This window comes from Oncorhynchus keta, chromosome 22, assembly GCF_023373465.1.
Source record: "Oncorhynchus keta strain PuntledgeMale-10-30-2019 chromosome 22, Oket_V2, whole genome shotgun sequence".
Taxonomy (NCBI): Eukaryota; Metazoa; Chordata; class Actinopteri; order Salmoniformes; family Salmonidae; genus Oncorhynchus; species Oncorhynchus keta.
The window spans coordinates 4,515,457-4,531,663 of NC_068442.1; the positions used below are offsets into that span (position 1 = coordinate 4,515,457).

Consider the following 16,207-nt stretch of genomic DNA (forward strand, 5'->3'; position numbering starts at 1 on the left):
GACCAGGTCAAATAATGTCCATATCTACAGGTCTGACATACAAACACAGAGACCAGGTCAAATAATGTCCATACCTACAGGTCTGACATACAAACACAGAGACCAGGTCAAATAATGTCCATAACTACAGGTCTGACATACACACACAGAGACCAGGTCAAATAATGTCCATAACTACAGGTCTGACATACAAACACAGAGACCAGGTCAAATAATGTCCATAACTACAGGTCTGACATACAAACACAGAGACCAGGTCAAATAATGTCCATAACTACAGGTCTGACATACAAACACAGAGACCAGGTCAAATCATGTCCATACCTACAGGTCTGACATACAAACACAGAGACCAGGTCAAATAATGTCCATAACTACAGGTCTGACATACAAACACAGAGACCAGGTCAAATAATGTCCATAACTACAGGTCTGACATACAAACACAGAGACCAGGTCAAATAATGTCCATAACTACAGGTCTGACATACAAACACAGAGACCAGGTCAAATAATGTCCATAACTACAGGTCTGACATACAAACACAGAGACCAGGTCAAATAATGTCCATACTTACAGGTCTGACATACAAACACAGAGACCAGGTCAAATAATGTTCATAACTACAGGTCTGACATACAAACACAGAGACCAGGTCAAATAATGTCCATAACTACAGGTCTGACATACAAACACAGAGACCAGGTCAAATAATGTCCATAACTACAGGTCTGACATACAAACACAGAGACCAGGTCAAATAATGTCCATACCTACAGGTCTGTCATACAAACACAGAGACCAGGTCAAATAATGTCCATAACTACAGGTCTGACATACAAACACAGAGACCAGGTCAAATAATGTCCATAACTACAGGTCTGACATACAAACACAGAGACCAGGTCAAATAATGTCCATAACTACAGGTCTGTCATACCAACACAGAGACCAGGTCAAATAATGTCCATACCTACAGGTCTGTCATACAAACACAGAGACCAGGTCAAATAATGTCCATACCTACAGGTCTGTCATACAAACACAGAGACCAGGTCAAATAATGTCCATAACTACAGGTCTGACATACAAACACAGAGACCAGGTCAAATCATGTCCATAACTACAGGTCTGACATACAAACACAGAGACCAGGTCAAATAATGTCCATAACTACAGGTCTGTCATACCAACACAGAGACCAGGTCAAATAATGTCCATACCTACAGGTCTGACATACAAACACAGAGACCAGGTCAAATAATGTCCATACCTACAGGTCTGACATACAAACACAGAGACCAGGTCAAATAATGTCCATAACTACAGGTCTGTCATACAAACACAGAGACCAGGTCAAATAATGTCCATAACTACATGTCTGACATACAAACACAGAGACCAGGTCAAATAATGTCCATAACTACAGGTCTGACATACAAACACAGAGACCAGGTCAAATAATGTCCATACCTACAGGTCTGTCATACAAACACAGAGACCAGGTCAAATCATGTCCATAACTACAGGTCTGTCATACAAACACAGAGACCAGGTCAAATAATGTCCATAACTACAGGTCTGTCATACAAACACAGAGACCAGGTCAAATAATGTCCATAACTACAGGTCTGACATACAAACACAGAGACCAGGTCAAATAATGTCCATAACTACAGGTCTGACATACAAACACAGAGACCAGGTCAAATAATGTCCATAACTACAGGTCTGACATACAAACACAGAGACCAGGTCAAATCATGTCCATAACTACAGGTCTGACATACAAACACAGAGACCAGGTCAAATAATGTCCATAACTACAGGTCTGACATACAAACACAGAGACCAGGTCAAATAATGTTCATAACTACAGGTCTGACATACAAACACAGAGACCAGGTCAAATCATGTCCATAACTACAGGTCTGACATACAAACACAGAGACCAGGTAAAATCATGTCCATAACTACAGGTCTGACATACAAACACAGAGACCAGGTCAAATCATGTCCATAACTACAGGTCTGACATACAAACACAGAGACCAGGTCAAATAATGTCCATAACTACAGGTCTGACATACAAACACAGAGACCAGGTCAAATCATGTCCATAACTGCATGCCTGCCACACAAACACAGAGACCAGGTCAAATCATGTCCATAACTACAGGTCTGTCATACAAACACAGAGACCAGGTCAAATAATGTCCATACCTACAGGTCTGTCATACAAACACAGAGACCAGGTCAAATCATGTCCATAACTACAGGTCTGACATACAAATAAACGAACAGAGAGGTAAAAAAATATATATTAAAAAAGGCATGTCCATATCTACACGTCTGCCACAAATACATAAACAAAGAAAATGAAACAATCTATACCTAGCCTAGCTTTCATAAGGCACACCGGGACTATCATAGAAGATGACCAAACAGGAGTCGGTAGACTACGGATATTCTCAACTGTATCGTCTTTCTCTGCACACTAGATGTCAGTCAGAGTACCAACTGAGCTGAGCTATCTTACTGTTGTTTTTGCTGCTGATGGTCTCGCCAAGCTTGCTTCTCAACCAAAGCAATTCATAAAGTGAAACATCTACCAAAAGCGGAATTATATCTAGATAGCTTATTCAAGGGAGTCCATATAATTTCAATGGCTTGGCTAATTTGCATTAGTACTGTATCAGGCGCTGTAACTTGAGACTCTCAACTAAACCAGTATGTGGAACACTTGTATGTAAAACCCTTCGGGAAAGGGGGATACCTAATCAGTTGCACAACCAAATGCATTCAACCGAAATGTGTCTTCTGCATTTAACCAATCCTCTCTGAATCAGAGAGGTGCGGGAGGGTGCCTTAATAGACTTCCACGTCATCACGCCCGGGGAGTAGTTGTTGTTGGGGGTTAACTGCCTTGCTCAAGGGCCAAACGGCAGATTTTTCCACCTTGCCAGTTTATTGGCCCAAAAGGTTACTGGCCCAAAGCTCTTAACCGTTAGGCTACCTCTATATAAATCCAATCGATTATTACACCTGGTGTATCTCGTGCCAGCCGTTCTCGTCATGGCAAGAGATGGTGGCGTGGGCCCTCAGTAGCAGCTCACAGCAGCTTGGGTCTCCCTCCACCAAGACTGTATGGTAGAGGGGGGTGAGACTCTGGCTGTCCTTGTAGTCTGGAGATGCGCCCAGGTCCAGTAGAGCCTGAGGGGGGCGACAGAGAGTATTAGGGTGAGCAATTTAGGTTTAAATTGACGTTGCTGATCTTAGGTCAGTTAAAACATTTTTTCCACTAATGGTTAAGGTTAGGTTTGGGGAAGCTGATACATCCTAGATCTGTACACGGGAGAAACTTCAGCCCTGAGCTACACTTTATTTAAAGTAACTGTCCAATGTTTCCCGATTTCTATAAAAGATGACCCATAATTAATTTACAATATGAGTGAAATAGCTTTGCTTCCAAAAAAATGGTATTCAAGCAAGTTAAATAGCCGATTTTCTGTGTTGGAATGTTGTGGGCGAACCACAACAACAGAATGGTGTGGGCGTATACTGCTCATTAAAAACATTCATGCAGTAGCCCTCTTATTGGCCGGCTCATCCTCCTTAGGATGATGACAGGAGGAAATAGTACAAAAAATAAATAAACAGTCTGTTTTTTAAGTGTTTTTTTCTCCAATTTATACACTGAACAAAAATATAAACTCAACATGCAACAATTTCAAAGAGTTACAGTTCATATGAGGAAATCAGTCAATTGAAATACATTTAGTAGGCCCTAATATATGGATTTCACATGACTGGGAATACAGATATGCAAGATACCTTAAAAAAAAGGTAGGGGCGCGGATAAATAAAAAAAAGTCTGTATCTGGTGTAACCACCATTCACCATCTCCTTCGCATAAAGTTGATCAGGCTGTTGATTGTGGCTTGTGGAATGTTGTCCCACTAGTCTTCAATGGCTGTGCAAAGTTGCTGGATATTGTTCGGGAACTGGAACATGCTGGGTTACACGTCGATCCAGAGCATCCCAAACATGCCTCAGGATCTCGTCACTGTATCAAATAGCTAGTTAGCGGAGGTGCGCGCTGGTGGAGTTTCAATCGGTGACGTCACTTGCTCTGAGACCGTGAAGTAGTGGTTCCCCTTGCTCTGCAAGGGCCGCGGCTTTTGTGGAGCGATGGGTAACGATGCTTCGAGGGTGACCGTTGATGTGTGCAGAGCGTCCCTGGTTCGCGCTCAGGTCGGGGCGACGGACGTAAAGTCTATACTGTTACACATACAGAAAATGCAATTGTGTTCATTGTCTATAGCTTATGCCTGCCCATACCATAACCCCACCGCCACCATGGGGCACTCTGTTCACAATTTCGACATCAGCAAGCCGCTCGCCCACAAAATGCCATACACACTATCTGCCATCTGCCCGGTACAGTTGAATCCAGGATTAATCTGTGAAGAGCACACTGGAGAAGCGTGAGGATGAAGATCACGCAGATGAGCTTCCCTGAGACGGTTTCTGTGTAGAAATGATTTGGTTGTGCAAACCCACAGTTTCATCAGTTGCGAGGCCTGTTGGACATACTGCCAAATTCTCTAAAACAACGTTGGAGGCGGCTTATGGAATAGAAATGAACAATTTAAATATCTGGCAAAAGCTTTGGTGGACATTCCTGCAGTCAGCATGCCAATTGCACGCTCCCTGAAAACTGGAGCCATCTGTGGCATTGTCTTATGCTCACTAACAGGGATGTAAACAAATGAATGCACACAATTTTGGATTTTTTTATTTCAGCGCACGAAACATGGGACCAACACTTTAAATGTTGCGTTTATACTTTTGTTCAGTGTGGTACAGGATTGGTATTTGACGAGTCAACATTATTTTGGTAAGTTTTAACAGAATTTTAACTTCTAAACGTGACTGTCTGGGCCAGTTCGTCTTGTTTGTCAATGTTACAAGTGTTTGTCCTGTCAGCTCCTGCCTTTTCCCAGCCTCTCTATTTCTCGTCCTACTGGTTTTTGACCCTTGCTTGTCCTGACCCTGTACCCACCCGCCTGACCCTGAGCCTGCCTGCCGCCCTGCACCTTTGCTCCACCTCTGGATTACTGAACTCTGCCTGTCCCTGACTTTGAGCCTGCCTGCCGTCCTGTACCTTTGCTTCTACTCTGGATTATCAACCCCTATCTGCCTTGACCTGTCGTTTGCCTGCCCCTGTGGTTACAATAAACATTGTTAATTCACACAGTCTCCACTTGGGTCTTACCTTGATTCCTGATACATAACTGTGCACTCTCCTCAAACAATAGAATGGTATTCTTTCACTGTAACTATACATTGGACAGTGCAGTTAAATGAACAAGAATTTAAGCTTTCTGCCCATATCACATATGTCTATGTCCTGGGACATTCTCTTGTTACTTAAAACGTCATACTAATCACATTAGCGCACGTTAGCTCAACTGTCCCGTAGAGCAGTGGTTCCCAAACTTTTTATAGTCCCGTACCCCTTCAAACAATCAACCTCCAGCTGCATACCCCTTCTAGCACCAGGGTCTGCGCAGTCTCAGATGTTGTTTTTCTGCTATCATTGTAAGCCTGCCACACACTCTACGATACATTTATTAAACATAAGAATGAGTGTGAGTTTTTGTCCCAACCCGGCTCATGGGAAGTGACAAAGAGCTCTTATAGGACCAGGGCACAAATAAAAATATAATAATAGTCAATAATGTTGCTCTTTATTTAACCGTGGTACATATAAAACCTTATTGTTCATGGAAAATGGTGAATAATTCATCACAGGTTAATGAGAAAGGTGTGCTTGAAAGGAGGCACATAACTCTGCAATGTTGGGTTGTATTGGAGAGAGTCTCCGTCTAAAATCATTTCCCACACATAGTCTGTATATAGTTTTCATGCTAGCGAGGGCTGAGAATCCACTCTCACATTCAGTAGTCTGAAGTCAGAAGTTTACATACTCTTAGTCATTAAAACTCGTTTTTCAACCACTCCACAAATTTCTTGTTAACAACTATATTTTTGGCAAGTCGGTTAGAACATCTACTTTGTGCATGTCACAAGTCATTTTCCCAACAATTTTTTACAGACCGTTTATTTCACTTATAATTCACTGTATCACAATTCCAGTGGGTCAGAAGTTTACACACACTAAGTTGACTGTGCCTTTGAACAGCTTGGAAAATTCCAGAAAATGATGTCATGGCTTTAGAAGCTTCTGATAGGCTTTTTACACCTCTTAAAGGTGTATCTGTGGATGTATTTCAAGTCCTACCTTCAAACTCAGTGCCTCTTTGCTTGACATCATGGGAAAATTGAAAAAAAAAAATAAGCCAAGACCTCAGAAAAAAATTGTTGACCTCCACAAGTCTGGTTCATCCTTGGGAGCAATTTTCAAACGCCTGAAGGTACCACGTTCATCTGTACAAACAATTATACGCAAGTATAAACACCATGGGACCACGCAGCCGTCATACCGCTCAGGAAGGAGACGCGTTCTGTCTCCTAGAGATGAACGTACTTTGGTGCGAAAAGTGCAAATCAATCCCTGAACAACAGCAAAGGACCTTGTGAAGATGCTGGAGGAAACAGGTACAGAAGTATCTGTATCCACAGTAAAACAAGTCCAACATCGACATAACCTGAAAGGCCACTCAGCAAGGAAGAAAACACTGCTCCAAAACCGCCATAAAAAAAGCCAGGCGACGGTTTGCAACTGCACATGGGGACAAAGAGCGTTGGACAAATGTTCTCTGGGATGATGGAACAAAAAAATAGAACTGTTTGGCCATAATGACCATCGTCATGTTTGGAAAAAAAGGGGGAGGCCTGCAAGCCGAAGAACACCATCCCAACCGTAAAGCACGGAGGTGGCAGCATCATGATGTGGGGGTGCTTTGCTGCAGGAGGGACTGGTGCACTTCACAAAATAGATGGCATCATGAGGGAGGGAAATTATGTGGATAAATTGAAGCAACATCTCAAGACATCAGTCAGGAAGTTAACGCTTGGTCGCAAATGTGTCTTTCAAATGGACAATGACCCCAAGCATACTTGCAAATTTAAAGACAACAAAGTCAAGGTGTTGGAGTGGCCATCACAAATTGCTGTGGGCATAACTGAAAAGGCATGTGCGAGCAAGGAGGCCTACAAACCTGACTCAGTTACACCAGCTCTGTCAGGAGGAATGGGCCAAACTTCACCCAACTTATTGTGGGAAGCTTGTGGAAGGATACCCGAAACGTTTGACCCAAGCTAAAAATTTGAAAGGCAATTAATTGAGTGTATGTAAACTTCTGACCCACTGGGAATGTGATGAAATAAATCAAAGCTGAAATAAATAATTCTCTCTACTATTATTCTGACATTTCACATTCTTAAAAAAATATTTTTACTAGGATTAAACTTCAGGAATTGTGAAAAACTGAGTTTAAATGTATTTGACTAAGTTGTATGTAAACTCCCGACTTCAACTGTAGGTACGTGGTTGCAAAGGGCAGTGTCAGTGTCTTAACAGTGCGATTTGCCAAAGCAAGATACTCTGAGCACAGCCCAATGGCTTCTGATTAAATACATTTTTCAAAGAACCAGTTGTTACAATTTCGATGACGCTCTCTTATTCAGATATCGGTAAGTGGACTGGAGGCAGGGCATGAAAGGGATAACAAATCCAGTTGTCATCCGTTTCTGGAAAGTACCTGCGTAATTGCGCACCCAACTCACTCAGGTGCTTCGTTATATCACATTTGACATTGTCCGTAAGCTTCTTCGGGATCGATTAGCATGTGGTTGTAAGTGACAAGAAAATCTCCCAGGACATAGACATAAAGTATCTGGGTGTGATCAATGCTGAATAGGTATAGACAAAGAAGAGCTCTCTAGTAGGTACCAAAACATGCAAAGACCATTATCTCTAAAGTGATGTTACAAGTTTCTCAACTTCCAAAGCAGAATTGCACCACCTATCACACTTTCACAAAAAACATGAAGACATGGCTGAAGGTCAATCAGATTTGTGAACATAATCCCTCGCTGTGTATTGCTGCTTTCCATGTTGTCTGCTGTCTGTAGCTGCTGTCTGTAGTCTGCATGCTATGTCTTGCTTGTCCTATGTTGCTCTGCGTCTGCATGCTATGTCTTGCTTGTCCTATGTTGCTCTGCGTCTGCATGCTATGTCTTGCTTGTCCTATGTTGCTCTGTCTGCATGCTATGTCTTGCTTGTCCTATGTTTATCTGTCTGCATGCTATGTCTTGCTTGTCCTATGTTGCTCTGCGTCTGCATTCTATGTCTTGCTTGTCCTATGTTGCTCTGCGTCTGCATGCTATGTCTTGCTTGTCCTATGTTGCTCTGTCTGCATGCTATGTCTTGCTTGTCCTATGTTTATCTGTCTGCATTCTATGTCTTGCTTGTCCTATGTTTCTCTGTCTGCATGCTATGTCTTGCTTGTCCTATGTTTCTCTGTCTGCATTCTATGTCTTGCTTGTCCTATGTTGCTCTGTCTGCATGCTATGTCTTGCTTGTCCTATGTTTATCTGTCTGCATTCTATGTCTTGCTTGTCCTATGTTTATCTGTCTGCATTCTATGTCTTGCTTGTCCTATGTTTCTCTGTCTGCATGCTATGTCTTGCTTGTCCTATGTTTCTCTGTCTGCATTCTATGTCTTGCTTGTCCTATGTTGCTCTGTCTGCATGCTATGTCTTGCTTGTCCTATGTTGCTCTGTCTGCATGCTATGTCTTGCTTGTCCTATGTTGCTCTGTCTGCATGCTATGTCTTGCTTGTCCTATGTTTATCTGTCTGCATTCTATGTCTTGCTTGTCCTATGTTGCTCTGTCTGCATGCTATGTCTTGCTTGTCCTATGTTGCTCTGTCTGCATGCTATGTCTTGCTTGTCCTATGTTGCTCTGTCTGCATGCTATGTCTTGCTTGTCCTATGTTGCTCTGTCTGCATGCTATGTCTTGCTTGTCCTATGTTTATCTGTCTGCATTCTATGTCTTGCTTGTCCTATGTTGCTCTGTCTGCATGCTATGTCTTGCTTGTCCTATGTTTCTCTGTCTGCATGCTATGTCTTGCTTGTCCTATGTTTATCTGTCTGCATGCTATGTCTTGCTTGTCCTATGTTGCTCTGCGTCTGCATGCTATGTCTTGCTTGTCCTATGTTTATCTGTCTGCATTCTATGTCTTGCTTGTCCTATGTTTCTCTGTCTGCATGCTATGTCTTGCTTGTCCTATGTTTATCTGTCTGCATGCTATGTCTTGCTTGTCCTATGTTTCTCTGTCTGCATGCTATGTCTTGCTTGTCCTATGTTTATCTGTCTGCATTCTATGTCTTGCTTGTCCTATGTTGCTCTGCGTCTGCATGCTATGTCTTGCTTGTCCTATGTTTCTCTGTCTGCATGCTATGTCTTGCTTGTCCTATGTTTATCTGTCTGCATGCTATGTCTTGCTTGTCCTATGTTGCTCTGCGTCTGCATGCTATGTCTTGCTTGTCCTATGTTTATCTGTCTGCATTCTATGTCTTGCTTGTCCTATGTTCCTCTGTCTGCATGCTATGTCTTGCTTGTCCTATGTTTATCTGTCTCCATTCTATGTCTTGCTTGTCCTATGTTTATCTGTCTGCATTCTATGTCTTGCTTGTCCTATGTTTCTCTGTCTGCATGCTATGTCTTGCTTGTCCTATGTTTCTCTGTCTGCATGCAATGTCTTGCTTGTCCTATGTTTATCTGTCTGCATGCTATGTCTTGCTTGTCCTATGTTGCTCTGCGTCTGCATGCTATGTCTTGCTTGTCCTATGTTTATCTGTCTGCATTCTATGTCTTGCTTGTCCTATGTTTCTCTGTCTGCATGCTATGTCTTGCTTGTCCTATGTTTATCTGTCTGCATGCTATGTCTTGCTTGTCCTATGTTTCTCTGTCTGCATGCTATGTCTTGCTTGTCCTATGTTTATCTGTCTGCATTCTATGTCTTGCTTGTCCTATGTTGCTCTGCGTCTGCATGCTATGTCTTGCTTGTCCTATGTTTCTCTGTCTGCATGCTATGTCTTGCTTGTCCTATGTTTATCTGTCTGCATGCTATGTCTTGCTTGTCCTATGTTGCTCTGCGTCTGCATGCTATGTCTTGCTTGTCCTATGTTTATCTGTCTGCATTCTATGTCTTGCTTGTCCTATGTTCCTCTGTCTGCATGCTATGTCTTGCTTGTCCTATGTTTATCTGTCTGCATTCTATGTCTTGCTTGTCCTATGTTGCTCTGCGTCTGCATGCTATGTCTTGCTTGTCCTATGTTCCTCTGTCTGCATGCTATGTCTTGCTTGTCCTATGTTTATCTGTCTGCATTCTATGTCTTGCTTGTCCTATGTTGCTCTGCGTCTGCATGCTATGTCTTGCTTGTCCTATGTTGCTCTGTCTGCATGCTATGTCTTGCTTGTCCTATGTTTATCTGTCTGCATTCTATGTCTTGCTTGTCCTATGTTGCTCTGCGTCTGCATTCTATGTCTTGCTTGTCCTATGTTGCTCTGCGTCTGTATGCTATGTCTTGCTTGTCCTATGTTGCTCTGTCTGCATGCTATGTCTTGCTTGTCCTATGTTTATCTGTCTGCATTCTATGTCTTGCTTGTCCTATGTTGCTCTGCGTCTGCATGCTATGTCTTGCTTGTCCTATGTTTATCTGTCTGCATTCTATGTCTTGCTTGTCCTATGTTGCTCTGCGTCTGCATGCTATGTCTTGCTTGTCCTATGTTGCTCTGCGTCTGCATGCTATGTCTTGCTTGTCCTATGTTTATCTGTCTGCATTCTATGTCTTGCTTGTCCTATGTTTCTCTGTCTGCATGCTATGTCTTGCTTGTCCTATGTTTATCTGTCTGCATGCTATGTCTTGCTTGTCCTATGTTTCTCTGTCTGCATGCTATGTCTTGCTTGTCCTATGTTTCTCTGTCTGCATGCTATGTCTTGCTTGTCCTATGTTTATCTGTCTGCATGCTATGTCTTGCTTGTCCTATGTTGCTCTGCGTCTGCATGCTATGTCTTGCTTGTCCTATGTTTCTCTGTCTGCATGCTATGTCTTGCTTGTCCTATGTTTATCTGTCTGCATGCTATGTCTTGCTTGTCCTATGTTGCTCTGCGTCTGCATGCTATGTCTTGCTTGTCCTATGTTTCTCTGTCTGCATGCTATGTCTTGCTTGTCCTATGTTGCTCTGCGTCTGCATGCTATGTCTTGCTTGTCCTATGTTTCTCTGTCTGCATGCTATGTCTTGCTTGTCCTATGTTTCTCTGTCTGCATGCTATGTCTTGCTTGTCCTATGTTTATCTGTCTGCATGCTATGTCTTGCTTGTCCTATGTTTCTCTGTCTGCATGCTATGTCTTGCTTGTCCTATGTTTATCTGTCTGCATTCTATGTCTTGCTTGTCCTATGTTTATCTGTCTGCATTCTATGTCTTGCTTGTCCTATGTTTCTCTGTCTGCATGCTATGTCTTGCTTGTCTTATGTTTCTCTGTCTGCATGCTATGTCTTGCTTGTCCTATGTTTATCTGTCTGCATTCTATGTCCTGCTTGTCCTATGTTTATCTGTCTGCATTCTATGTCTTGCTTGTCCTATGTTTATCTGTCTGCATTCTATGTCTTGCTTGTCCTATGTTTATCTGTCTGCATTCTATGTCTTGCTTGTCCTATGTTTCTCTGTCTGCATGCTACGTCTTGCTTGTCCTATGTTTCTCTGTCTGCATGCTATGTCTTGCTTGTCCTATGTTTATCTGTCTGCATTCTATGTCTTGCTTGTCCTATGTTTCTCTGTCTGCATGCTACGTCTTGCTTGTCCTATGTTTCTCTGTATGCATGCTATGTCTTGCTTGTCCTATGTTGCTCTGTCTGCATGCTATGTCTTGCTTGTCCTATGTTGCTCTGTCTGCATGCTATGTCTTGCTTGTCCTATGTTGCTCTGCGTGTGCTCACTGCTCATTGATTGTCTGTATTGTAATTAATTTAAAAAACCTGCCCAGGGACTGCAGTTGAAAATTAGCCGGTTGGCTAAAACCGGCACTTTTACTAAAACGTTGATTAATGTGCACTGTCCCTGTAAAAATACAAATAAACTCAAACTCAATGACTTTCCCATTGTTCCTCGACTGCAGTGTATGATATACCATGTTGTAGCTCTGAGTCTTTACTCTTATCCAATGTAAAAAAAAAAAAACACACCATTTCAAATTTTGCTACATACGACCGACCAAATCCAGGTGGTTGTTCACATGTGTTATGCGTAGGACATTGTCAATTATGATTTCTACATGTGGGGTGTTGGTCAAGGGCTTGTCAGTAAGCATTTCACAGTAAGGTCTATACACTTGTATTCGGCACATGTGACAAAGTTGGATTTGATTTGTTATGGGATAGATTGTTCAGAAAAATCTAAAAAGGTATCAGCCGATACCAATTCTCTCTCTTTCCCATATCCTTGGTCATAACCCTTCTACGTTTGCAGATCTGAAGGGTCTGGAGAAAAGCAGTAGAGTGGCGGATGTTCCACTATGTTGCTTCAACCATACAGTTCTGTACACATCAAAGGGTAAGGCCAAGGGGAAGGGGTAGAGAGGGGAGTTGTGGCCCACTTTATATAAGCTGTAAAAGGCATAGAGATGCTGGATAACCTTCAGTGTGGCCTGATTCTTGGCCCTGACCGCATGGTGGAGAGCGGTCATCCCGTCTTGTGATCTGAAGTCCAGATGTGCTCCGCCTTGTTTCAATACAACGATGACCTGCTCCACATTGTAAAGGTGGGCTGCGAAGGTCAATGGAGTTTCTACAAAACAAACACACAACATGGCGCTGTTCAGTGTTACGGATATTACTTAAAAGGAGAAAACCCTGAGTTTATTGCATGAACATCATCAGAGCAAATGCGATGGGTAGGTTTCCTGGAATAGGAGGCTAGTTCAATGAAGAACGGGCTATCGAAATAACTTTGTAGTCCAGGACGAAACTTTGTCCTGGAAACCAGCCCTATAGGTCCTGCAGAATGAAGGTGCACAAAAACACAAGCAATTGTCTCAGTCTACTGTAGCCGTAAACTGAGATTTTAAAAACATTTGAGGTGAGCTGATCTCTAATTTCCTTTTTTCAGTAAACTAAGCTATTCATAATTTATCAGACACTGTTTACGTCTCAGCAGCTGCTGTATAATACAACATGAGGTGCACATCACATTATTGAGTAAGAGCCTAGGCGTGTGTGTGTGTGTGTGTGTGTGTGTGTGTGTGTGTGTGTGTGTGTGTGTGTGTGTGTGTGTGTGTGTGTGTGTGTGTGTGTGTGTGTGTGTGTGTGTGTGTGTGTGTGTGTGTGTGTGTGTGTGTGTGTGTGGCGTACCACCAGTATCAGGGTCTTGATAGTTGGGGTCGAGGCCTTTCTCCAGCATCTTTACCACTTTATCCAGCTGGAGATGCTGAATGTGGTCCATGAATTTCCTATAGTTGGCCTAGGAGTAGGAGGGGGCAGAGAAAGACAGAGAGAGAGAGAGCAGGGGGTGGGGGGTGATACAGGGACAGGGAGGTTGGTACAGTAGTGAGGTCAGATGATGGTTACACAGGTCTCTGCACTGCTGTTCTTCTCATGGTGCTTTCCCAGGGACCAGGGACACATGTGCTGCTTTCCAGGCCAGTTATAAATAGCTAAGAGAGCAGGTCCCAGAGCTGAGCTGAGCTGAACAGTGCCAGGCAGAGGGAGAGAGGCTCGCCTGCAGCCTTCAGGCAGGACAGAGACACTACAGGGGGACTGACGCTGACCAGAGCACTCTAACGCAGCCACAGTACACACACTTTGAACAACTCCAACACACACACACACACACACCACACACGCACACACACACACACACACACACACCACACACGCACGCGCGCATGAACACACATAAAGGAAGTGTGGACTTGAAAGAACAGGGGAAACAGCAGGGATGGAATTTGATGGGTGAATTATTTAGTGTGGCATTCCTTTTTGACCGAGAAGGACAGGGATAGAATTTCTCCTGGACTCAAGTCGTTTTCTGTCTCAATCCAATAATCCCTCCTGTTCCATGTGTTAAAACACATACCTGCTGAATATTGAGCCCATTGAAATGATGCACTTCGATAATTCACACTTTATATTCAGCTTGTAGCCGAATAGTGTATTGATTTGATCAGTATTACAGAGAAAGGCCCTGGGATGTTCTTTCGCTCATAATACAATGAAAGTCTCAGAGACAAGCTCCGTTAATAATATCATTTTTTCCACACGACTGTAATGACCTGAGCCGTACTCCACTGCGGCTAATATTGTCTTTTCACATTGGTTCCATCATTGACGGATATATAGTGTGAAAAGGGTCCAAGATATAGCTTTCACATGATCCAATACAATAAATGACATCAGCAATAGATATTCAAGGCACTTGAAAGAAGAAGTGAAAAAGGAATATGAAGCCTAATTTATTTTTCTCACCTGCGTGTGGATTTTGGCAATCTGCATTTCGTTTACATTGGGCTGCTGGTAGACCCTGCTCTTGTAACGGAACTGTAAATAGGAGAAGAGAAAAATGGTAACGCTTTACTTAAAGCCAAACGGTATAATCCACTATGATGTTGTTGTAATGCATTGTTAATACTATTCATGAGCTTCAACACCCTATAACGCCTCTTATAATCAACTCGTAATGATCCCGACTAACAAAACAGATATAATCATACCCTGCGGCGCTGATATTGGTGATCCGTATATTCAATACTAAGTAAAGTGTACAACTACCAGTAGAAGAAGCAGGCAGTAACTAAGACTTCAGTACTAGCGATACCAGGGGACCACTGACTGGGCTTATATAGAACAAAGCAGAGAGAGGGAGCCAAGAGGATTTTTTTTGTATCTATGGAAACTTTCACAGTGTGTTGTTGGTAGACCTTCCTCTTATAACAAAACTCCCCTTGGCCAAAAGAGTCAAAAAAAGATTACTTCCCAATCATACACAGGGCCCATATTCACAAAATCATCTCAGCGTACTGTCGGAGTACTGATCTAGGATCAGCCCCCCTGTCCATGTCATTGTTCTATAAAGACTCAGTTATGATCTTAAAGGCAAAACTGATCACCACTTCTCTTGAGACACTTTATGAATACTGCCCGAGAATGGGTGATCCGTATGTCTAATACTAAGTAACTAAGGTGTATTATACTAGAGAATATCACCCAGGCAGGCAGTAATTAAGTACTAGTGATACCAGGGGACTACTGACTGAGGCTATATAGAACAAAGAACAGAGAGAGGGAGCCAAGAATGGAGTTTCCCGCTATGCCGCCTCATCACAAATCCAGCTGAGCTGTTTGGGAAAACAAGACTTATTGTAGTGATGCAGTCCCTCGATCATTCATTAAGTGGCTGAATTTTCTACAGATGAGATTCTTTGATAATGATCAACCCGGAGAAGTGCTTATACAGCACCCCTGGTTGGGGTTCGAGCAGCGTGTCCAGTGCTGTGTTACTGGACTGCCGGGATGGAGCAGTGCTGGATGGAGGAAGTAGGGCACACACACACACACACACACACACACACACACACACACACACACACACACACACACACACACACACACACACACACACACACACACACACACACACACACACACACACACACACACACACACACACTCCATAACAACATTGTGCTCGCCTAATAAAGGTCTGTTGTCGAGCAATCAGTGACTTACGTTTGCCAATACAGGAGGACTGGACTTGAGGGATGGAGCCGTACTGGATTATTTAAGTAGGGCCTGCAATGCACACACGATTGCTCTACCACATACTTTATAGGGTAATGTTCTGAGCCAGGAGCGCATCTATTTGACAAGACGAAGATCCACTCTTTGATCAAAACGTAATAGCCTGATGAAGGTACTGTATGTGGTGAAGCAATCAGTGATGGATGTGCGTTTTAATAATACAGACTAACGTTGCAGCACTTTTTTTTTGTACAACCAGAGTTGGGATCCCTTTGCTGCCGGTGGGTGAGTTAGTCTGAGGGTTAGAGTTAGGACTCGGGCTAGGGTTAGGGCTGGACCTGAGGGATGGATCAAAGCAGTACTTTTACTGTACCTCCAGAGTTGGGATCCCTTTGCTGCTGGTGGGTGAGTTAGTCTGAGGGTTAGAGTTAGG

At 43.0% G+C, this 16,207-nt stretch overlaps 1 protein-coding gene across 1 annotated transcript in view; it reads right to left on the reverse strand.

Annotated features, from left to right (window-relative positions):
• The window catches only part of shank2b (SH3 and multiple ankyrin repeat domains 2b), a 180,528-nt gene that overhangs the window by 120,701 nt on the left and 43,620 nt on the right, over positions 1 to 16,207 (reverse strand). The window contains exons 6-9 of the mRNA XM_052474714.1: positions 14,503 to 14,574; positions 13,390 to 13,498; positions 12,675 to 12,826; positions 3,047 to 3,214 (exon numbers count right to left, since the gene is read on the reverse strand). Of these exons, the coding sequence (XP_052330674.1) occupies positions 3,047 to 3,214; positions 12,675 to 12,826; positions 13,390 to 13,498; positions 14,503 to 14,574 (501 nt within the window). The remainder of the gene's footprint in view (positions 1 to 3,046; positions 3,215 to 12,674; positions 12,827 to 13,389; positions 13,499 to 14,502; positions 14,575 to 16,207) is intronic.